Genomic DNA, 24935 nt, shown 5'->3' with positions numbered 1-24935 from the left:
TATCCTCCTTAAAGCTGATGAAAACCCTCTCAAACCCCTCTGGATTATCTCAGAAATGCACTGTTACTAAGCTTAGAACGAGGCAGACATTTTATTTTGTTTTGACATCCGTGTGCTTTACCATTATGGAAAAAAAAAAGTATGAAACATGAAGGAGTAATTCGGCTGTTTGGTTCGAGTTAATGGATAAACCGTACGGTGTTCCCCTCCAGCTACTCTTTCTTTAATCAGTAGCAGCATCTCACTTCCATGTTCTTTGACTTTATCAAGATGTACAACATCCCACACGTCCAAGTGTTGGTTATTTATCTCTGGTAGTTGTCACTGCTGATGCCAAACGAACATCATCACAATCTGACATCTTGTTCGCATCGAGTTTCACTGCTCTGGACACTGTGTGCTAAGAAAACCTGGTGTGCCACACTGAAACATCTGTCTGAGCCCCGAGCCAAAAACAAAAACCGACAACAACAACAACTACAAACTGACAGACCATATGGTGGAGCTTGCATTTCCCCGGAAATGGAAATTGGATTAGTTGTAAAAAAAAATGAAGAGTAATCAGAGCAAATAGAGCTGCGTAGCATATCTATCATTACAGCTGCTCGTTACTAATCTTCTTCAGTCTTAATAAAATTCCAAAATCCTTATTTACTGTGGGAGACTTGCCGCGGCATGAAATGTGCACCGTCTAGTTTTGTTTAGAAGCCCGGAAATATTTAGGGACTCTGTCTTTTTGGCTCACAAACACTTTTGATTTGTTATGGTTCTCTGAAAGCCGGCGCTGGCTGTTACTTGTTGGACCAGACAGGAGAGATGCAACGAACACGTGCGCCGCTGGCACCGAGCACACGAGCTTATCTGCTCATGAGGAGGAACAACGCTGCAATGAGTGTGGACAATTATGATTCACGAGAATAGGAAGTTAAAGTCATTAGGGAGGAAAGCTGTACTCATGGTCACTTTCCCTCCTGACATCTGGCTTTTACGATCCCTGAGTCACCCCATGAACCAACGTGGATTAGAATGGATTTTTCTTTTTTTTTACATTATCATGCGACACATTGTTCTTCAGCATATTGTTTTGTACAACTTCATCATCATCTGAAGAGAAGACACACACTAAAGCAACAGACAAAACCTGATCCTATCATAGCAATATGACATTTCTGTGACCTTTACTCAAATGGAAAACACTTGAACATCCAAGAAACAGCATCATGAGTTTCATCACACTTCCTCACACGCTGCTTGTTTTTTTTCCCATCTGTGCAACTTGGATAAAGTGACTGTCTCCACATTTTGATGTAATTTCCTTTTGAGAACCAGATAAAAGTTGGCCACCAGCTTTTCTTTTATCACGCCAGAGGATGCTCAGACACACACAGCACTGGATGTGAGCGGCTGAGTTGGACGCAGAAAGAAAAAGCAAACTTCAAAAGAGAAAATCTGTCAGTCTGGTGAGACTTCATGTGTGAGATAAAGTAAGAAAAGTACTTTTGGAGTGTTTCAAGGTGACACCGTGTCCCAGTTTTGATTCTAATTTTGCCTACAAATAGCAACTCGTGACAGAAAATGGAAAAAGCAGCTTAAACAGTTTATAAAAAGAGATTTTAGATGGACGAGGAGAAACTTGCTCCATCCACCATCATGACTATCAACGTGCTGCACCAGTCGACACTCGGTTCCTCGTAAATTTTGCCAAAGATGCGCAATTACGCAATTAAACCAACCCGATCAGTGTATCAGAACATTTCCACCACACTCTCTGTTCGTTATCAAAGAACCTGGGCCGCGCTGATAGACAAGGCTCAACTTTCTTGGAGCCTCTCTGTCGCTCTAACCAGGTCACAGGCTGAGCAGCGAGCCTGTGAGAAACTTTTCTCCCATGCTGGATCGAGTTTCTCTGCGGCTTCGTGGCCAGCCTGTGATTTCTGTGTGATTTATGGAAATGTAGGACGAGTGGAAGGAGGGAAAGGGCTGCCTGCGTCCTGCTACGGCTCGGCTCCTGCCAACATACCTTTCTTTTCCGCCAGAACGCAGGAGCCCAGCCAGAGCAGAGAGGTGATCCACTTGAGAAAACGGCTTGCCATCGTGTTTTTGACGCTCCTGGAGGGAAGGTGTCATTCCATGCCCACGACGCGACACAAAAATCCGCTTGTTCAAAAGTTCCCAAAATCCTCGGGTTTGTTCTCGCTACGGGTTTTTCCTTCTCTGGGAAACTTTGACAGCTCCTCCTCCTCCAGATATCTTCAGCAGTCCGAGCTCCGGCGGCGAGGACGCGCTGCTGCCTGCGCTGACGTCAGCAGGAGGGAGGACAGATGCGCGTCTCTGCTGCTCAGGTACGAGCTGAAAATAATAATAATAAAAAAACATAGTCTGCATTCATATAGCTGCTCGATCCTTCACAAAATAGACTGCAGCGTGGAACAGGTCACAAAATCTGCATTAAAACATGTAAAAACACGGATGTAGTTCGTTAACTTGCTCTCAAACTAGTCGATCAACACAAAACAAAGCGTGAGTTTATGGTTTGATTCATGAGTTAGTTGAAGGAAGATCACCCAGATAACATGTAAGAGCCCAGTCCAAATAAGAAGTTATGCATTTTTGTTTGTCTGACCAGAACCCACATCACAATATATCAGATTTGTTTGGTTTGTTTTCACATGAACACATAAAAAAGCTTCATTTTCTGATGCTGATGACCAAGAATCATAAAGGAACATAAAGTCAGCTCCTCTTTTCTAGTTAATGTAAATATGAGTTTTGCAGGTGGACCCTGACCCGGACTGGTGGAGGCAGATGGCGTCCTTCCCTGAGCCTGGTTCTGTCACAGCTTTTATTTTCCTCCTCCCCAATAGTTTTTTTTGTTTGGTTCCTTCCCACAGTCCCTGACTGCTCTCTCAAAGGGTTCTCTGCCACTTGACAAATAAAACTGAATAAAAATTGAATCCATTTCAGTTTATTTAACTCCTGAAATGTTTAATTTTTTAGAACTTTAAAACAGAGGCCCTTCTAACTTGAGACTGTTTGACCTGAAATGATAAATTAAATAAATAAACAGCTTCTGAAAACCAGTTTCTGGGAAACAGAACTAGTCCATGAGCAGACTTCCCGGAACACATCGTTAGACGTCCTCCAGAAGAAGACAGACGTGGTGGAAACTCGCTGTGGATTGTATTTGTTAAGTTATAGTTGTCAAAACAGTTCTAACTAATTCAAGTAAATGTTTTGTTTGTCTCCAGTTCAGTTGGTTAAACTCGGCTAGTTTTCCACTTTCACAACTCGCAAGACGACAAAATAAACTGCAGTTAGCTCACGTTTATAAGACAGCAAGAAAAGACTTCTACTGAACAGTGTTTGTTCTCTATTTACATTCTGATTATCAATCAATATGTATTAAGAACACAAAAAGTAAGTGAGCACTAAGAAATCCTTCTTTCACATATATTACAGAGAAAGTGTTGCTCAAGCTAATGGATCACCCTCCACTATATCACTCACATGTTAGCCGTAAATAAAGGTTTGTGTATAATATATATAATAAAAAACAAAACAGAGGCGTATTTTTGTGCTGTCAGAGTAACTTACCTAAAACCCTTCTTTAATTTCTTCCCACCAGTTAGAGGATTTCTATTAAAAGCATTCCCTCTCCCTTCCTACCTCGGGGCCACATCTCACCACGACTGAATCAGTCAAACACTGTTTTGATTTCTGTCTGGTGTTTGACGTCGTGGTGCTGCGACGTCTTGCTACGTATCCCTCATGCCCGGTCTGCACACTGACAGCATGGTCCCTAAAACCAGACTGATTTATTGGTCTGTCTCTTCTACAAACTGCCTGCTTTAATGTACACAAGAACATAAAGATTAACCGTAAAAAAACACAACTTTGTCTGCGGTTAGAAAGAGAGATAATCCGATATAATACAATACTACATGGGTTTCCTTGTTTCGATGCTGCTGAGGCTCAGTAGCTGGTGGCGTTCTTATGTTATGTTTGGCTTAACGCTCTGGCGATGCCTCCGTTGGGGGTATTTGTTTGGGCTTTTGATGCGATTTTGGCCGTTTAGTGTGTCTATAAAAGGATAAGCAAAACAAAAACAGTCTTATTAATTTGCAAGAACAGAAATGTAATCCTCACAGCAAGAAAAGTGATTAAACTTTGTGATGCTGAGTGATATCAAAGACTTGCAGCCAGACTTAGAGACGTGACTGCAGGGTCATTCTACTGATTCATATCTACCTTTTGATTTTCTCTTAAATAGACCTGCACACACTCTGATGTCCCGCCGGCTATTTTTGCCACAGAAAGTTGGTGTGATGACGAATTATCCTGGACGTCAAACTGAACTTCTGAAGACTGCCCTGAATTTGGCCGATAAAAACTTCTGACATCCTATTAGCATTTTGCCCGCGTTTATCTCTTGACGTATGAAAGACAGTCGTCAGCATCAGTGTCAAGCGGCGGTTGGACGGAGAAGACCGTCGACAGAGCGTCCGTCTTGTGGGAGCGAGTCTAATTGGACGTCAAGCTGCTTAAATGTGCTTGTTGCTGTGCACATATCAGACTCTATGGGGACGGGAGTGATAGAAATCATTTTTCACGCCGGTGTTTATTTCATTACAGCGGGCCTAATGGCTCAGCAAATCGTCTTTGGTCGTACTGCTGGCGGAAGGGGGTTATTGTGTTGGGCCAAGCCGCGACCATTTTCCTCCACGAGAAATTACCTAATGCGACGCTAACGTTTCACATGAGACGAGAAGTGCTGTGGATGTGATGCGGCTCTCAGTTTAACTGTTCTAAGTGCTGTCACAGAAAGCATCCGTGGCCTTCGTCAGTGAGGTAACTGTTGACTGAAGGAACCGAGAAGAAGACGACAGCTGAAAGCCTCATAAAGGGAATCAGGAGAGGTCGCGTACCGCCAGCTTTACTTTCAGCGAAAATGAAATTGCAGCTTTACTTCAGGGTCATTTGCCGGAGATGTTTTGAAACCAAGGTTTGCCACATACTGAACCACTCGTTTAAGAGGAGGAGAGAGGGAGAAAGAAATCGCCTTGGCGTCCTACCAGCGGCCCATTTCTACACCACTGGCTCAATTATGAAATGTTTCGGTGAGAAAGAGAGACGCTACGGTTGTTCGAGCGGTTCGTTTTGCCGTCCGCTGCTATTCTGAGACGAGCAGAAACACTTAACAAACACAGAACAGCGGCCGGACCGGTGGGGATTCAAGAGAAAGCAAAACAAAGAAAGGCAGAGACAGAAGGGGGAGAGAGAAAGTGTCCAGAGGGAGACGAGAGATGATGTTCCACGGTGCAATATTCTCACACTTTCCATCCCTTAAGTTCAATAAGCGCTGCATGCTGGTATTTATCACCTGAAGGAACTTTATGGATTAGCAGTTAATTACTGCAGCTCGTGTTTGATTTATCAAAGAGGCCTTCAGGTGGAAATCAAGATGTTTACCTTGTTAACGTGTCCGTACGGTGTTTTTAATACGTATCGCTGGAGAAAACCGGTTGGAATCTGCAGTGTGCTGATTCCTAAGAACAAGAAGTCTTCCAGGGTTTCATATGTAAAAAATCTAAGGAACCAATCGTGTCGGCTTGCAGGATCTCCCTGTCGTTCTTCAGAATCAGCTTCAGATTTCAACATGGCTGAATTACTCTGATATTACAGCTCGTCACTGTGTTGCGTGTTCTCAGAGTGCATTTGGGGAGATTTAGGGGTTAAATGAACAACCAGGGAGAGACTTTAGGTGTAAGAGTATAAGATGCAACCTCTGAGAACATGATGTTGATACAAGGAGTCCTATTAAGCGGCTCAGTGAGGCAGAACAGCGATGGGAGTGTGTTGTTGGGGTCCTGAAGGTCTCGTGTCTGATCTGCATGACAGGGCCCAGATGGACCAGCAACATCTCAGTGTTTTTTGAAAAACAGTCACAGGAAAGCGACAACCCCCATCAGTCCTGCTGCCATTATTATTACTATGATTATTATTCCCCTGTTTGTTTCACTTGTACACGTCCGGGATGAGATGGTGCTGAAGACATATGGGATGGTGCAGGATTCACGTTCACAAACATCACACCAGCTGTGTATCAGAGAATGAATCCAGGAACTGAAGCAGATGAAGCTGTTTAGAGGAGCTTTTTAACAATGTGCTTATTGATTTTTCTCCTTTACAGCGAGATTAATACATTATTAAAAGTACAAACAAAACAACCAAAAAAACAAACTAAAGACACGAGGAGGAGCCACTTCAGATTCACTGGAGGACACGAAAACAATGTGCAGCAAAAACATTTAAGGAAATCCCTGCAGCACGACGGAGGAGACACCAGGCTCTGATACCGACTCAAAATGTTGTAGAGTTTATTGTTTTTTGACTAAACATGTGAGGTGCTCTGATGGCAGCATGTTCAATAACACTTCTTCTCTTTTTTTAATATTAAATATTCCTCCTCTCAGCATAAGGTGAGAATACAATCTTTTGATTTTAACACAGCGAGCGTTTGCCAGCTCAGATGTGATGATCTAATGCGTTCCTTTTTCACACAGTTTGAAAGAAATATGATGAAATAACACGATATATATAATAGTAAATGACTGTGCTAATGTTTTGGCCTGTTGGTTTAATAACTACCAGGAGCATGTTCTCTGTAAAAAAGGATGAATTAAATCAACACAAAATGACTGTGGCAGCTCTGGTTGTTGTTTTCAGCGTCAAGATCTTGCTTTGAAATGAGATTTTAGCCGCAAGACTCGGTAAGGGAAATAGTTTTTGTTTTAATTGGTAAACTCCTGCGTAGCTTTATTTAGAAAGCAGACTTGTACATGATCTAATCCTCACCTGGAGGAAGATGAGCAGAAATATTAAACAATTCCAAATCAAAAAATAATGGGTTTGACAACATCGAGTGAGAACACATCTAAGCTCTCAGATTAGCTTTCTCCGAACTACTTCATGTGCTCGCCGTGGCTGCCACATATCTGACATGTGAGAAAAGACACGGATTAAATGTGAGTGGATCCATAAAGGCTGTAATAATAGCATTCCAAATCCTGTTTTCAGCAGTATAGTTGAAGAGCCCCAGGCATTCGGAGCAAACTGTCAAGCACCAATTAATTAGGTTTAATTAGAGAAGGCAGTGAGATTACCTTGTATCTCACCATCTGCCCCCCTCAGGGCAAACCTCCTACAGCTAAACCTGGTAAACAACATAGTAAAGGCAAATATTTGAATGTAGGAATAGCTTGTTTTGTAAAAGTGAATATATTCCTACATGCACATTTTTTCTTCTTATAAGAATGACAAAATGTGTGTCTGGTTGCCTTTCCTGACGAGGCCCCCGGTCTCTGGCTCTGAGCCATGTTCTCTTGCCAGAGCATGTGGTCTCCATGGCGTCCCGATGGGTTACACAGTAAACACCTCAGAGTAAATGAATGAACCTGTTTTAATCCAATAGGAATCCCTTTCTCAACTTCACAACCAGTCACATCCTGTTTCAAAACATGGAACACCTTGTTCACGGTTATGAGTAATGTGAATAATCTCCTGAAGGTTCTGTGTTCAGCCTCCAAAGGCAATTTACTTATTCTGCTTTAAAGCTGTGATGGCGTCATTGATCGTGGCACTCATTAAAACCAACCATGTCTTTACAAATCCCAGGCCTGCATGAATAAAAGAACAAGAAAAAAATGCAATTAACAATTTAAATTTTCGTCCAATAGCTGTGGGACCAACACCAACACGTCAGACACAACCGCTGACAGGTGAAGTGAATCGATCCTCTATTGATGCTACAGTGCAACGTTCCTCTGGGAAACCTCGGGTCTTGGTCTTTACACAGATGTTGCTTTGTCCCTCGTCAGACCGTTCTGCATCTCACCTCATTGTCATTCTGCTATTATTGTGATCATGTGCCTTTTCCTTTAAGGGACCAATCACAACAGCCCTGGAGCCAACCAGCCACCTGAACATTGTTCTCACTCCCTGATAGCAGCGTTTGTCCTCAGCACCTCCAGAGGTGATGTGTTCATTACCCAACAGGCCAGAGCTGTTTGGTGGCACGTGGGGAATCTACACAATATTACACAATTCAGACAGGACACAGACTTAACCATTTATTTTGGAACGACATGCATTTTGTGATGCTCTGGAACAATCTGAGCATCAGATCACAAACCCCCAGAAGAGCAGAGCCACCTTGAAATGAAATCAATTTTAATATAATTAGCCCATGTGTAGAGACAAGCATGTTGCATTTCCTTTGAATTCATGGGAGTAGCATGACCTTCTCATCTGAACTCATAGAATCAGCAGAATGCTGGATGCAAACAGATGAACGTCTAGCAAAACACCATCATAGTGACTTCAAAGGAAGTGTACTGTGAGATGAGACTGTGTGAGAGGTCAAGACTGATGCATTTCCTTTGAATATGTACACGCGTGCACAACCTTCACATCTGGATGCAGGAGATCAGCAGCATGCTGGATGCTCACAGATGAACATCAGGCAAGGCACCATTATAGTGACTTGATACAAAGGAAATATACTGTGTGAGATATGAGACTATGAGTGGCGTCAAGTATGACACACATCCTTTAAAGTAGTGCAAGCATGTACGACCTTCATGAACTGACATGACACGGTGCTCCAGTCGTATGTAGTCATCACAGATTATGTATAATATGAACCATTCATGGCCTTAGAGTGATAAGTGATGGCATTCAGGTAGAGGACATGTTCATACACTGCAGGGCAGTGCAATGCAATATTCTAAATATTATAATATTTAGCTATCATTTTGTATAATTATATAGTCAGCAAATTGTTGATGATTATGGGGGGCTCGGCCAGTTTTTTTTTTTTTTTAGTTTGTTTTGTTTTGTGTCACTAAACAACCAAAGTCAGTCTGACTCCAAACACAATGTGTTTTATGTTTTCACTGAACTCCAGACGGAGCCACTGGGAGTGAACGGAAGAATGAAAAGAAGCATCCATGAAGTCTACGTCCTGAACTGAGTGTCTCTATCGTCCATCCATTTTCTATACACGGTCTCTGTAGGGTCACGGGGTGGCTGGAGCCTAACTAAGCAGACTTTGGGTGAAGGACTGGTTCACCTGGACAGGTAACCGGTCCATCACAGGGCCAACACAGAGACAGGCAACAAGACGCACTCACATTCACACCTATTTTTCAGCCTTGAATCGTGCTCTTGAGAAGAACAGATGTTTCAACCCAACCATCAGAACTTTTCCTCCACAGCCTGATTCACATGAACAAACCTCACTTTAACCAGATTACTATCATGACCTGCAGTATGAAACTACAGAGGTGAAACTGGAGGAGAAGGGCCACCAGCAGGGGGCGCTGGAGCAGTCACGGTGCTCGGCTATGATGTCATTATGGTGGGCGGAGTCAGAGGACTTTAACCCGGAAGCTGTAGGACAGGTAACAGGCAGTTTGAATTAGAGTTTATGGTGTTTAGAGGAGAGACTGATGAAGAGGGGAGGACTTCTGGAGCTGGAGCAGAATGAAGGAGGTTAAATCTCAGAGGAGCTAAACTTAAAGTTATGAACTGAAAGTAGTCAAACCACTTCAAAAGTCCATGCTTGGAGGTTGGATTTCACTGCTAGAAGCTCTTACTGGATTTTAAAATTGTCTGAGGAGGATGGAAGAGATTCAGGACACGTGATCGTCAACTTCCGGTCCATTTTGGTTGGAACGCTGAGGTTCTACTATAAAGACGGATCCGGACACAGTCACAGTCAGAAGGTAGGAACAAATCTACAAACACTGAGTTTTATAAGCTGCATGAGAAGATCTGTGAAGAGGAGATGAACTGTAGAGGCTGGTGGAGCAGAATGAATGAATGAATTAATGTATTAGATCTCCACCCAATGTCACCCAATGACAGCTGCCCTAAATTAACAGCATTGGCAATTATTAATAATATTATATAAATTAATAATTTTCAAATTTACTGTTTTCCATTAAAACAAACAAACAAACAAAAATAGTAAAGCACATTATTATTTCTGGACAAAGATGTCAGATTATTGTTATGTACTTTGCATTCCTGAACAGAAACATTAGTTTTAGTGGTTGAATGTGATGCTGGATTAGTTTCTCAGAGAAGCCCAGTGAGCTGCTCAGGTTTGGCTATAAAAAGGTGGATTCAGTTTGAAATTCCTCATTCCTGTTCAGAACGGTGAAACATGGAGAGCTGAGTGGTGTTACAGCACCTCATGATGCTGGATGGTCTGTTTATATATGAACAAGTCAGACAGCTGGTCTCTACATGACAGAATAAAACATAAACAGCCGTTATATCTGCATTAACAACTATTATTAAATCAGAATCTTTGTGACAGGTAAACTGGCTCTGTGCTGAATCTCGTTAAGGCAGCGTTGCTAATCTTGGACGTGGCCTTCGTCATTGCAGGCCTTCAACGTGCACTGAAGTGTTTCTCTGCTGCACAGTTGGAGCTTCGTTCCCAGAGCTGCTACCAGCTTTCCCGTAACTTGCCCACTCCGTCAAATCCATTCAAAGCAGTGATTAGAACTCACTACAGGAATCTCTGAGTCAGTCCCAAGTGTTATTAAAAAAGCCCAAAAGCTGTTAGCTTTGCTGGCTGCAGCGCTGCACATTCTGCACCGGACCGTGTCAGGCCACAAATATGGCAGCTTGGCACACCATGTTCATTCCAACCGACTGTTACGCAACTGATTGATAGAATGAGATTGTTGATATAATGAGCACAGATTTCTCTGCAGGTAGCTTCACTCCCTCCAGAGGAACACCAGATTCAGACGCTGCTCCGAGGAGAGACGGTGTTTTTAAAAAAGCTCGGTCCACAGACAGGAAAGTGCCGGATGGATCCAAAACACACTGGGAGGCTTAAATGTGAACCGGGCCACTCGGTGTTCCTTGATGCCTCCACATCATGAATTGTTAAACAGTTTGACAGCTGATGTGTAGAAAATGTTTAATTCCTGATCCGTTTTGCATATTAGCAGTGATGGAATCTAACCAACTTCTTTTAGCAAAGCGCTCACAGCACGTTTGAGATTCTTGGACTTTGCTGGAGTTTTTCCATTTTGTGCAACTTTCCTCTTCTGCTCAACAACATCTCTGAAGCAAATATTTTCACTCAACTACATTCGTCCACCAGCTTTGCAGATTTCAATAGCAGTGGACTTCATCTCCAGATTTACTGATTTTAAACTTTTGCTATGAACTAAAAGATTAAACGTCCCTCTGTGGTTCGATAACATTCTTCCTACTCCTTCAGATATGTCCTTTTTCTGTTTAAGTTACTCTTTAAGTAGCAGGAAAATGCATCTGAAGCTGAAAACAGAGCTGTTTTTCTAATAAAAATCGGATCTTTTTTATTGTTTGGCAGCGACAGTTTATAAAGTCGTTAAAGTGAGCGCGAGCTTAAACATCCACAGCAGTAAAATACAACATATGCAGCCGCAATACGAATCCAAAAACATCATATATGGTTGTAAAAACACCGACAGGCCAGTTTTCCTGCACAGCTTTTTACTTTTTTAAAAACTGCTTACATGCTTTTATTTTAGTAAGACTTTGAATGCAGAGCTTTTACTGGCAGTGGAGCATTTTCACGGTGAGGTATTTGTATTTTTACTGAATACTTCCACACACACCCCTCCTGAATGTACTGCATCTAAACATTAAAAAAATGTTTAGTGTGATTAAGATTCTTTTTTAATGAACTTCTTCTACTCCCTTTCTTCCTGTCGTATCTGGTCAGTGTCAGATCATTTTCCCAGCTCATCACTCTATGAGGGGTGGATTCAGGTTCCAGTGTTTCCTGTGTCCTCACTAACTCCTACTGCTGCTGGTTCCTCAAGGAAACACTGCCATCTTGTGGCTCATGTTGCTGGCAGCAGGTTGTTGTCCAGTGATGGAGACCATATCTGTGCTGTGAAGTGCTGTATGAGCTCAGGAAGCTGTCAGGTCTTCTGTTTTGGACTCTGGGGCGCGCAGGGGTCAAAGAGATGAGTGGTCAGAATTAGGAAAAAAATCAGCTTTTGTTAGATGTGAAAAGTGTGGCTGATTTACTACGGTAGCAATTGTTGGTTTTCTGCGAGCAATATTCTGTTTATTACAAAACTATTGCTCAGCTTTGTCAGTGCACAAAGGCTGGTTTCCGTTTGGCTGAGGCGTGTGCGCGCAGCAGCAGAGGAATGCAGCCTGCATCAGTCCAGCATCCTGACCCGGGCCTCGGCTCCTCATCAGGGATTTAACATCTAACTATCTGACTATAGGTGTGCACTTAAAATTGCACAAAAGCCGCAGCCTTTGTAGTGCAGAAGTGAGCGTACAGGCAGTTCTGGAGGATGGCATTTCATCTCTCATGCGCTCTGTAGGGCAGCTCTCCTGATGCTGCCAAGCAGCGCTGCGCTGTGTGAGAAATCAAAGCGCAGGCGTCGAGTCGGGAGGGAGCCTATCTTGCGCAGACTGGGTACTGTACATGGCCATTGATGCTGCTGGATAGATGTAGCCCCTGATGTAAATAAGAATGGCGAGGGCAGCGGCTCTAACATGCCGAGTTATCTCTGCTTGACATCGGAACGTTTCATAGCAGCATCGGGATTTTTTATAAAACGCGGGGTCCTTTTCTTCGGTTTCGTCTGAATCTGCCTTGACAGCTCGCCCGATGGTTTTCATTTGACACAAGAGCCAAAGCAGACGGGCGGCTTCTTCCTATAAACACTCGGGAAAAACGGGTCATTATGACCTTAGTATCCTCCAGTAAAAGAAAACCATCGGATTGCTTTTACGCGGCAGCATTCTGCTTGCATTTTTTGCTTTGGATTTCGTGTGCCGTGTCCGGAGAGGAGCATCATCAGTTCAGCGTTGAGGTAAGATAAATGGCCTTCCCTTCCCACAGCATCACAAATGACCGAGCTCTCTCCTCCACATCATCTGCCTCAGCGTGAAAAACATTTCGGTTGTGCTGACTCCCCACGCTATCGGTGGGCACAATTACCATAACGCATAACATGGAGACATTGTAAGCCTATCAGGACGGCTCACGCACTGCACGGAGAAAATATCGCGCATTCCTCATTTGTAGGGTGCAATGAAACAGAAGGATGCTCGTTTGAGGTTATTGCATTGCGGTCCGTGAAGTGAGCCCGCTGGTCCTGCATGTGCAGCCCACATATGAAGCCCTGAGAACAGCCTGTTTCAGCAGAGCCGCCTCACAGCATCAGCTGCCTTTCATTGCCACATATACTTTTTTTGACAGGTCATCATGAAGTCAGATGTGCTTTGGCAGCATTTCTGGTGTTGGAGGAGATTAAACATTCACAGGCACAAGTTGCATAATAGGATTTGCTTTTTTGTACCTTATTAATTGATGTCATTTCCATCCTCACCACAGGCTCCCCTCCCACACTCTGAACAAATTAAACAGTGAGGCTGACACTAACACACACACATCATTATTCAATTTTACGGCTCACTAAAATCTGCCCGATGTATCTCTGGCTGAAATCTGTGCCTTTCAACAAACACAACTCACACAGGAAACACACCCACAGCAGAGAGAGCGAGAGAGAGGGGGAAAAGGGATAAACAAGGCGTTTAGCTTAGCAGAGAGAGGGATGCAGGCAGAAGGGGGAGGGATGGACAGAGGAGACAGCTAGTCAGATTAGCTAGCTGGAACATATCTCATAGGCTGTGTGGTGATAGGGAGGCAGCTGGTTGGCATGTGGACAGCTGGAGACGGTGTGGGCACTTCAAGGCCCTCGGTTTCAGGATGGAGTCCGGCGCTGACCCCCGGATGGTGCTCGGCCTCACCTCTCCTCTCTGGATCAAGTCACATCCTCTGCTTTGTAGGGCAAGTGGAGGCAGGGCCACAGTCCTGCACATGTACGCTGACTGGAAGCCGCAAGACACAAACACTGACTAAGGTCACCAGGAGGGATTCAAATGCTGTTTGCACTGTCGTACACAGAGTCTATGAGCAGATAGGTTTGAACCTAAACCACAGCTGGATGGAGCGTTCCAGCTAACAACAGACTATTGTGTAATACAGTGAATTCTACTAACGTCGATAAAAGGCTTCTAAACACTTGAGGCACGCTGTGATGTTAAATATAACCACAGCAGCTGATTCTGTGTTGTTTTGATAACGAAGGAGTGCTGTAGCGATGGTTAGTCACAGCCTCCTGTGGGATGCAGCGAGTGATGCACTTTATGTTCATGTTGGCTTTGTGCTGTCGGACTGGCAGTGCACTGGAGGTTAAAGAAGCAGGTTTGGATTCTTGACACCCCCCTTCGTACTTTGTCCCAGGAAACTGGACATCCAGGGAAAACCTGGCTGACAAACAGTACTAACTGAATAGCATTGGTGCTCTGAAGCGACGTACTTTAGCCGCTGTGGTGGAGGCATGTCTGAGGCCTGTGTATGCACCAGACAACCCTCCAGAATGGTTTGAAAGATGAATGTGGGACCAAATCTAATCAAACACAGAATGAAGGAGAGTCAAGTTCATAGTGGCAGCTAATGGAAAAGCATGAGAAGAACAGACTCTCTGTTTTATAGCCTTTCACTTTTGATGTATTGCACACAGTACAACAGCTCGGTTGATGCATTTATGTTGTTGTGGATCATTAACTCATTTATTATCTGAATGAACAGCACAATGTGCAGCATCCTGGTTGTGTCCCAGGACCTTTCTTTGCACGTCATGTCCTATATGTCATTCCTCCCTCCGTCTCTCAAATATGAGTTTCCCAGTAAAGAAGCAAACGCAAGTCTGTGCAGCCACAATGTGAAGGCGCAAATCTTCTACTCTTTGCAGGGATGGCTACAGAGGTATGGCTACCTTCCCCGCACAGAACCGGGAATGTCTGTCCTGCGCTCGGCCCAAACCATGCACTCAGCCATCGCTGCCATGCAGCGCGTCTATGGTCTCAATGTCACAGGGACACTGGATGAGAAAACCAAGGAGTGAGTATTAACACATGCTGTGGATGCACTCGTACAAACACAAGCTGAGGAGCATGTGCACTTTCATTAGGCTACTGATGTCATGTTAATGCATATGCTTCCCTCATTCATTTAAAATGCAGAAGGAATGGCTATCAATATTTCAATGGATTAGTGAAGGACAGAGACAGACATGTTTATTTCACCCCATCACCTCGCCTCAAGCAACCCCAGGTGAAGGTTTTAACGCTTTCCCCTCTTCTCATTTTGCATGATGATGCAGTGATATCACCCTGAGGTGAGAATTAATACTTTGCCTATGTATTGTGTCTGTTGTGTTCTGTTGTGGCATCTGATGTGGTATGAATGAGGCACATGAAGGACTGCAGTCTGGAGTAGTTTAGCGGTATTTTGCATCTCTTGTTTTCCTGCTGTGATTCTCTGGCACCTGTCAGGAAGAGAACTGCTGAGTTCACTTCGCTTTGTTTTATGTTGTGTTGTGATGCAAACTGTGATCGAAACTTTGAGTTGAGCAAACTTGAGTCAACTTTTCTTCTCTTCTCTTCTCTTCTCTTCTCTTCTCTTCTCTTCTCTTCTCTTCTCTTCTCTTCTCTTCCTCGTCACTCTTTAAGTTGGATGCAAAAGCCACGCTGCGGAGTTCCGGACAAATTTAAAAGTGCGTCAAGGTCACGGAGGCGGAGATACGCGCTGACAGGACAGAGGTGGCAGCGTGCACACATAACCTACAGGTGAGAGAACGTGGAGGCAGTTGTCATAGAGACCATTCAATTTTAGCAGCGCTGCATGTAGAGTTCACATTCAGACGTGCCAGTGTTAATTTTGTCAGCTCTCCTCTGCCTCTCATCTCCTCTTGCTTAACCACCTGGGATCACATGCCCTGTGTTGTCATAGAGACTGGGCAAATACGTCACGCGTGCGGGGACTCGCACACAAAAATATAGTGACAATCACACAACCGAAAACACATAGATTAACACATACATTTTCCCATGTGTGCTGTGAGTATGTTTGCTCTCCAGCGTATAAATAGCTCGCAGGCGAAATGGAAAGCGGGATCAGGCTGTTGTTATTTTAGCCCTCCTCCATTTATTCTTTCTCTTTTCGTAAAACGAAACAAACTGTTTTAGCAGAGCGGCAAGACGAGCGACGGCTTTTTCTCTCCCTCGTTGGAGAAATTTCGAGTTAAAATTGTCCATAATCTCAGCCGAAATATTCAAACTCTCATCTTATCTGGCCTGATTAAGCTCACGCGTTTAATAGGTTCTGAGGAGAGCCGATAAACGGGTCTCTGGCACAACTGCAAATTGACAGGTTACTGCAGTAATAGACGATAACACTGTCAATTTATTCAAATCCTTCCTTCCTCCCTGAATTTGAATTGATGAGCCACCTCTCCTAATGGAATGTCAATCAGTGCTGAGCCAGTGCTGCTGCTGACTGCACTTTATTCGAGAAAATGAGTGGAGAGAGAGGCAGAAGATTTCCCATTCCTCCCTGCCTGCCAGAGACTGATAACGACTGCCGTGTTAAAAGTTCAGTGAAAGCTGCTGGGCTTGAAATAGTTGTGTCAAGTGCAACTTTTTCTCTCTCTCTCTTTTTTTTTTTTAGTGTCTCCTCATTCTGAGAAGGGAAAATGTTCACTCAAAATTAATGTGATAACAAGAAGGCGAGGGGCTGGTGCAGGATGTGTTTTATTTCCACTCTTGAATATTTTCTTGCCTGTAGTTTCAGCTGATCGCTGCAGTGTTTACATTCTTCCACTGTTAGGAACTCTTTATGTAATCTTGTGGAGCATTTTTAGCCTCCACCTCTCTGCAGTTGGTTTACTTGTTTTGTTTCCTCCCACAGCATAAAAAATGTCACGCCGAAGGTGGGCGCCCGGGAGACCCACGATGCCATCCGGCGGGCGTTTGACGTGTGGCAGGGCGTGACTCCGCTGCGCTTCGAGGCCGTTCCGTACAGCGCCCTGGAGACTGGCAGGCGTGACGTGGACATCACCATCATCTTCGCTTCAGGTTTTCACGGCGACAGCTCGCCCTTCGACGGCGAGGGAGGATTCCTCGCCCACGCCTACTTTCCAGGCCCAGGGATAGGAGGGGACACACACTTTGACTCCGACGAGCCTTGGACCCTGGGGAACCCCAACCATGATGGTGAGTGGAAGAGAAAGTGACGCCCAAATTGTGAGCGACAGAAAGCGTCCGGGGGAAGACAGGGTGACAAAGGACCGTCAACAGCGGAGCAAAAGTATGGAGGGAAGAGATGAATGTTAGCAGGAAAGCAGAGGGAGACAGAATGAAAAGAGCAGTCATCAGGAGAGACAGATAAGGGCTGATGGAAAGCAAATCGTGGAAATACAGATGACTGGGCAGGAGGGCAATATGACAGAGATGGTATCGCAGGGCAGGGAATGAGGGATGCTTAACCAAAAACAAAGAATGCAGAGATGTCTTTGATCCGGCTGTGCTCTGTAAAGACGCATCACCCCATCTGTCAGGGTTTTGTTGTGTTTTTTTTCTGAATAATAAGCTCTTCAGATGACAGGATAGAAAGCCCTGCTATTTTAAGACACTGGTTGCTGGCACATGATTACAGTTATTCAGCTCTCATTGAGTTCGACGGCGGCGTGAGAAGTCTGCGGACGGACAAACTACGTGTTCATTCAATTACGGAATTTGGAAATTACGTTATCTTGTGTTATTCAGGGAGGAAAACAAGACACCTTCCCTCGCCACGGAGCACACTTTAATTACCCTACCTGCAGGGTGCCAGGCTTGTCAGTGCCCCACCAGGCTGCTTCGCTAATACCCATGCGCCATCCTTCCTCCCGTTACTGGGGGGAGGAGGAGGAGGAGGGCTGCTTTGCTCCGGGAAAGTGCTCGCCACCCATCAGCTCCTCGCCCTCCGTCTGCCTCTCTTTTGTTCTCATACTCTAATGGTAATTGTCTCAGACTCCCGAGTCAGATTCACCCTTGTGCAGCGTCCCACGGTTATCCATTTGGCGTGCCGAGGCCGGTTTTCGTGTGTCTGGAAAGCTGTGCAGCCTTTAATGGGCTTTCACAGCGGTGCAATTGTAAATGTTGCATGTTGACATGTGCGCTAATGGTAGCTCCGGCCCGTCTCCTGGGAGTCCTTATGGGACATTTTTGGTCAGGTGGAAGAGGCTGGTCGTGCTAGATAAATGGGGTGGGGTGGGGGGGTGGAGGTGTAACCTTTTAGCTGCTGGCTGAGGGTCAGGAGCTGCTCTGTGCTGGCAGGAGTGGATATCATGTTGTAAAGGGCAGCAGTCTCCTGGGGACAGCTTCAGTCACAAGCTGTACGTAAATGCTGTACTCCTCTCTAAATCAGGTTGACGCTGTGAGCTGAATGCTGATCGTATACACCGGCTGTGGCGCTTTTGTGTTTTTATTTTTGCACGTGTGCGTTGCTGGATGACGTAGGCCCAGGTTTTTTTTTTTTTTTTCCGTTTGCATGTGTTCAGGTGCAGTGTGTTTGTATTCTGGCTGTTTTCTGATCGCCCTGGGCAGCAACGTGAGTGTGTGTCCCTCTGCTCTCTGTGAGCTCCGGCTCACATGTGGCTTATCTGCTTTTATAGAGCAAAGGACGGGAAAAAAAAAGAAAAAAAAAAAGCGCTCCCGGATGACAATTTACCTCCTGTAATCTTCACTCGCAACGTTTTGCACCACAGTGGCTCAGCGGCAGCAACCTCTGAATCAGAGGGCAGCCAGCAATGATTATATTCTCATTGTTGATTAATTAACTGGCTGTTTGTAAATCTGGGTTTTAATGGTTTGTCTGTAAAAGGCTACAAGATAATAATGATTAAAAAAAAAAAGGCTCCAGAGAATCCTGTGAACTTACAATGACTGAAACAATCTCATCTGTGAGAGCCGGCAAACAGATAAACACATGTGTGGCATTTCTGCCTGATAAACGGAGAACTGATTATCAAAACTGCTGCTGATTTGTTTTCTGATTGACTAATCAAGTAATCACCACAAGACCTGGGATAAGGTTGATTTTAATTTGACTAGATATGCCCCCACAGCTTCCTTCCCATCACTTGCGCTGCAGTATGTTCTGTGATATCTACTCGTGGGGAAAAAGAAGCAGTAATTTATACTGTAGCTATACGGACGCCTGGTAATGACAGAAATGCACTTTTTTTAATCTTATGTTTTTGTTTTTCGGTGTAGTTTTCTGTGTGTTTCTGTGCTTTTCCATTTCTACCTCTTGGTTTGATGAGTGCATCACGTCCACCTGCTGTACCTGCTGATTATCCGCTATGTGATGGAGCCGTCTCAGTGCCGTTTCCTCCTCCCCTCTCCAGGTAACGACCTGTTCTTGGTTGCGGTTCACGAGCTGGGCCATGCCCTCGGCCTGGAGCACTCCAACGACCCCACTGCTATCATGGCTCCTTTCTACCAGTACATGGACACGGAGAACTTCAAACTACCTCATGACGACCTGCAGGGCATCCAGAAAATCTATGGTAACGTTGCACGATGCAGTTTATTTTCAGATAATGAAGTATTTAGAAAGCCCTCAGGAAGAGCGCTGTACAAAGAGCAGAGCACCTCTATCTGGTAATGGTCCAGTACTTGAAGACGTATGACAAAACAATATCAATACTGTGGCTCAGAAGTGACTTAGTCACTGTCGCAAATGCCACTGCATCAGTCATATTGGGTTGAATGCCAGTAAGCAGCATTTGTCAGCTGTTAAAGAGGGCAGTCAATCAGTCTATTCAAGGCGACATGAGTCAACCAACGTGGCACCAAGGAGGCTAAATGATCTCAGCAAAAATAAAAGGTGCATTGGACAAAAACACTGCGAATTGATTTGAAATTTCAATCTTGCAAACAAAGAAGAAAAGTATTGATCAAGACGAGGAAGGAGGATGACGTACTTTGTGTTTTTGCGTGTTCAGGCCCTCCAGATAGAGCTCCACAGCCCACCAGGCCCCCACCCACGGTCCCGCCTCCTCGCTTTCACCCACCTTCAGACCCACGTAAGCACGACCGCCATGCCAGACCCCACCGGCCTCCGCAGGGGGCCAAACCCTCCAACCCCAACTCCAAGCCCAACATCTGCGACGGAGGCTTCAACACGCTGGCCATCCTCCGACAGGAGCTCTTCGTGTTCAAGGTAAAGTGGATCATCGGTCTGAGTGACCGTGGCTGATGGTTTCAGAGCAGAACGCTCATGATCCTGTCTTGTGTTTAGGACCAGTGGTTCTGGAGGGTGCGGGACAACTCGGTGGTCCCTGGCTACCCCATGCAGATCAACTACTTCTGGAAAGGCTTGCCTCCTAAAATTGATGCCGTGTACGAAAACAGCGAAGGGAAGTTTGTCTTTTTCAAAGGTAATAAAATGGAACCAACCTCTTCCTGCATTTGGGTTATTTTTAAAGCTTGACTGCTGTAGCTGGAGGCACTTTGTTGTTTGTCAGTATGTATGTACTGTACGTCTCAGTCTGATGAATGTGATGCATCAGGAACATCTGGAGAGAGTTTCATGGCTTTGCAATGAAGGAGGAGAATGTCAGCCAAAGGTCAGAGGTCACCGTGACCTCTCATGAACATGTCTCATGAACAAATTATGACAAAATTTCTCACAGATGTCTAACAGGATTAAAAGGTGAAGTGATGCCATTTTATATCCAAAAGGTCAAAGATCGGCTTCACAGTGACATCGTAATGTTCTGCGAAGCCGTTATTCACCATCATAACTCAGTACGACGAGGAGAGACGGTGACCGTATTTTACATGATGTCGGATGCTGAATTAGTGATCTTGTGTGTGAAGCATCCACATTTTAGAATTCTGTGGTTTCTTCTGTGTTTTATCATTACATATTGAAAGCACTTGACCACAGGTTGTGCTGTGGAGCCATGTTTTTATGAATGGATCCCCTTTTTGTGCTCATACAGGAGCAGGCGGCTGCCGTGATGCACGTCGTACCTCCAGCGTGTTCAGCTCAGTGACAACCCAAAAATATAGCAATGTGCCGATTAGACAAATAATTCTGGTTTGCAAACATGGATATAAACTGTTTTGAAGATTGGCTTCATGAGGAGGGAAATACATTCAGAATTTGTGGAGGCATAAAGCGCAAAAAATGTAAAAAGGAGACGACTTTGTAGGGAATCTTATTTCTCTTTTTTATAATTGTTATCAGAATCAATAAAATAAAATTACACAAATCCCTTTCACCTGCTGACACGATGTAGCAATTAGAATATTTTCATATACTGACAATCAAACTGTCTTTTTCCCTTTGTTTTATTGCTCACCATGACTTTAAGTGCACGTGAAAGTGTGAGCTCTTCAGCACACAGTGGTCTTCTATCAGATTGCATGAGATCGGCCGACCGTGAGGCTGTTTTGCTTTCTGTGTGGCAGGAGAGCGGGTGTAGGTCCGGTGGAGGCGTCCGTCCATCAGGCAGATTAACATGACATCTGTCACCCAGTGGGATCAGAGTGCCTCATGCTTTATTTATTCACTCAGAGGGACTTAACCGTGTGTGTGTGTGTGTGTGTGTGTGTGTGTGTTTCTGGGCGTGTGCATGTGAGCGTCTAGCTACTTATTGCAGGCGCACCGCCGCATGCAGCTCTCCTCGCTCAGCCCGAGGCACTCGTGATCAAACTGAATTAAATGCAACAATAGCTTCAATGAAACTCAAAACACCAAGCCTCAGTGGACCTGCCTTCAGAGCATCCATCGCTGTTTATTGTATTATACATAACACCGCATAGTTTCTCTGCCGTTCAGACGTCCTTTAAACATGTCGAACCTTTGAAACCACGTGGACAGAATTAATAGGCCGACCGGCACGCAGAAGGCTTGAATGAAGCCGGCACAGTTTGGTCTAGTGCGAGTTTTTGAGGTCATATTTATGAAAACGTCTTTGTCCCAGCGCATTCCAACTTTGTCCGTGTATTTTAGGAAACCGTTTCTGGGTCTTCAAGGACACAACTCTCCAGCCTTCGTACCCTCAGGACATCTCGCTGTTCGGGACGGGCATGCCCACACAGAGCATCGAAACAGCTGTCTGGTGGGAGGATGTCGCCAAAACCTACTTCTTCAAAGGAGACAGGTCTGTTTGGGTTGTTAGTTCTGCTGTGAAGTGAAACAGCCGGACAGAAGTGTAATAACTCAGAGGAACAAGTACTACTGTGAGGACCTCTGATAGCTGAAGTCTTGATTGTGGTTATTTACTAATGGAATAAACCATAACGGCAGTAAAATGACTGTGTGGTGCCAAATGATATATGCAGTTATCCCATATTTGAATTCATCATTTGGTTGGAAAAGGAAAGTGTATACATAATCCTGTGTAAATGTATGGATTTACCGTATCCAGATTGTTTTAGTTACCTGCAGTCAAACCAGGGAGTCTTTCCAAAACAGCCACATCAGAGAATCTGTTGTTTATCTCCTGCATGTGCGTAGCGAGGGTCATACTGTTTGAGAGTATGCCAGCGTGACTCACATGTTCAGCTGTCACGATCCATCCTATCCTCAGAGGTCGCGGGACCCTGTGGTGGGAGCTGACAAAATGCTTTGTCATGATACTGTCATCCTGAACCTCCTGATGTCTCGTCTTGACAAACAGGACGTTCTGTCCATCGTCCCAAACGTGATTTCATCTCTCTGTGATCTGATTCAAGAGATACCGCAGAGCGAGATTTATGTGTGTGAGCGCCGGTGTGTGAGAAGATCATCAATCACAGCTACTTGTGAAACAAACCCGCGTGGCGGATAAACACAGTACGGATGATTGATCGGCTGCATCTTCTGGTCATGTGAAATATGTCAGTTGCGGATCTTTAAAAGGTCTCGCTGAAAATGACGTTGGGCTGCAGGTTATAGATAGCAGGGAGTCACTGCAACACACAGTCCACTGCATCCCACATTAATGTCAGGCCCTGAGTAAGAGGATTGTCTTATGAAAATAAAAATTAACTGCTTGTGGTCTTAGTGGAGGAGAAATCTTTAAGTAGCCACCGCATTTCAGCACAGGGCCCTTTGTCAGAGTGTTGTAAATAAAACAGGGTGTTTTACGTGTCGCCAACTTGTGTTTTCACATTTGTTCCTTTGCGTCTTCTTTGAAGGTCCCATTGTGTACGCCTTTTAAACAAGTTAGTCTAAGGCAGAAGATGAACAACATGCGTGTTGGAAGATCTGTCGTAGATCAGCTGTAGTACCTGGTTGTACCACCAGGTGGAGCCTCTTGCTGTTTGATACTGAAGGTGGTGTTGGCCAGCAGAGAGCATTGTGGGAGTTTAACCAGTAAAGTGTCACCATGAGACAGTCTCCTGTTCTGCTTAGTGCCTTCAGACTGAGCATAACGGTGTGGTAGGGTGGGCTGTCCTCTGAGTGTAGGGTTGGTGGTTTGATCCTCCACCCCTCCACAGCCGAAGTGTCCTTGGGCAACACACTGAACCCAAAGTTGCTCCCAATGGCAGGCAGCACCTTGCATAGCAGCTCTGTCACTGTTGGTGTATGAATGTGATCTACTGTCAGATGTTTGTTGCTTTGGATAAAAGCGTCTCCTAAATGAAATACTAAATTGTGAGCTGCTGATTCTATGTGAAGCATGTTGTTCAACATGTTCGTCCCTTTTCAACCCTGTTCCAAGCAGGTAGCTCCAGTGTCTCTAGCTTTAAATCCAGATGAGTAGCTGCTGTCCACGTCCCTATCAGGGTGGCAGGGACACGTTTGGTTGCATTTACTCTGTTTAGTGAAGAGCTCAGAGGAGAAGGAGGAGGCGGTGCTGTCCTGTTGTTGTTCACCTCAATGGCTCATTCAAAGACTCACTTTCTAACTAAAGGGGAAAAGGAAAGAAATAAATAATGTGTAGTTCTCTAGACTCACTGGAGGCATAAATATGTTCAACAGCTATCCAGAAACGGATGTAACATAATATGGCACCTTTAAATAAACTAAACACTGACATATTGTAGTTTCTCAGTATGAGTTTGATGCCAGCGATGGTTCAAAGTGCAGTCATGGTATCGACTGTTCTGGTCTGTCTGTCCTGTTGTAGGTACTGGAGGTACAATGAGGACATGAGGACCATGGACCCAGGTTACCCTAAACCCATCACCATCTGGAAGGGCATCCCTGATTCACCGCAGGGAGCTTTTGTGGATAAGGCCAACGGTGCGTTTGATTGTATTTAAGTACTTTTACATTGTGTTGTGATGTTGACATTGTGTTTGGAAGAAGTGATGTGATGCCAAACACTTTGCATTATAAGATGTTTGTTGCAAATCTTTCTGAAACACAAAATGTCCAAAATAAATCTTGCATCTCTTCCATCCAGGCTTCACCTACTTTTATAAGGGAAAGGAGTACTGGAAGTTCAACAACCAGCTGCTCCGTGTGGAGCCCGGCTACCCGAGGTCCATCCTGAGGGACTTCATGGGCTGCGACGGCCTCCCCGCCGACCCCGACTGGGACTGGAGCCCCCCGGTGGCGGAGGAACGCCACTACGACAACGGCGACGTGGACGTCGTCATCAAACTGGACAGCGCGGGGGGTACAGAGAAGGCGGTGGCCATCGCCATCCCCTGTGTTCTGGCTCTGTGCATGATGGTCCTCCTCTACACCGTTTTCCAGTTCAGGAGGAAGAGCACGCAGCGCCACATACTGTACTGCAAGCGCTCCATGCAGGAGTGGGTCTGAGGGACTGTTACTGTATAGCGAGGGGTGTGAAGCTCTGATAAAGGTCTAGTGATTGCTTGAAGCCCTTAGTGCAGTAATTGGAAGCGCTGTAAAGGGTGTGTGGTACATGAGGTTTGCTATGTTGGCAGATTTCAAAACTGCTCGAACTCATAACGTGCAAGCTGCGAGGAAGTGAAACGATCAGCAGAACTCCACTGAAGACAGTGACGGAGCCACATCTCCTACGTCCAACTAATAT

The 24935-nt window shown here is 44.9% G+C and overlaps 2 protein-coding genes across 3 annotated transcripts in view; one reads left to right on the top strand and one right to left on the bottom strand.

Moving 5' to 3' along the window:
* The window catches only part of egfra (epidermal growth factor receptor a (erythroblastic leukemia viral (v-erb-b) oncogene homolog, avian)), a 41847-nt gene extending 39586 nt beyond the window's left edge, over window positions 1-2261 (bottom strand). For both annotated transcript variants that reach the window (XM_008298027.1, XM_008298028.1), the window contains exon 1: window positions 2021-2261. In XM_008298027.1, the coding sequence (XP_008296249.1) occupies window positions 2021-2093 (73 nt within the window). In that variant the 5' untranslated portion in view covers window positions 2094-2261. The remainder of the gene's footprint in view (window positions 1-2020) is intronic.
* A 10515-nt stretch (window positions 2262-12776) lies between these two features.
* Window positions 12777-24697, top strand: mmp16b (matrix metallopeptidase 16b (membrane-inserted)). Its single transcript, XM_008298024.1, has 10 exons — window positions 12777-12905; window positions 14856-15004; window positions 15616-15732; window positions 16853-17157; window positions 19335-19496; window positions 19935-20152; window positions 20231-20369; window positions 21953-22103; window positions 24057-24172; window positions 24336-24697. Exons 1-10 carry the CDS (start codon window positions 12777-12779, stop codon window positions 24695-24697), a joined length of 1848 nt encoding a protein of 615 aa, XP_008296246.1.
* The last annotated feature ends 238 nt before the right edge of the window (window positions 24698-24935 follow it).

Source organism: Stegastes partitus, unplaced genomic scaffold (genome assembly GCF_000690725.1).
Source record: "Stegastes partitus isolate 25-593 unplaced genomic scaffold, Stegastes_partitus-1.0.2 Scaffold1272, whole genome shotgun sequence".
NCBI classification, from domain to species: domain Eukaryota; kingdom Metazoa; phylum Chordata; class Actinopteri; family Pomacentridae; genus Stegastes; species Stegastes partitus.
Note: the sequence above shows the minus strand (reverse complement) of the source record. Positions and strands in the feature narration are given on the sequence as shown.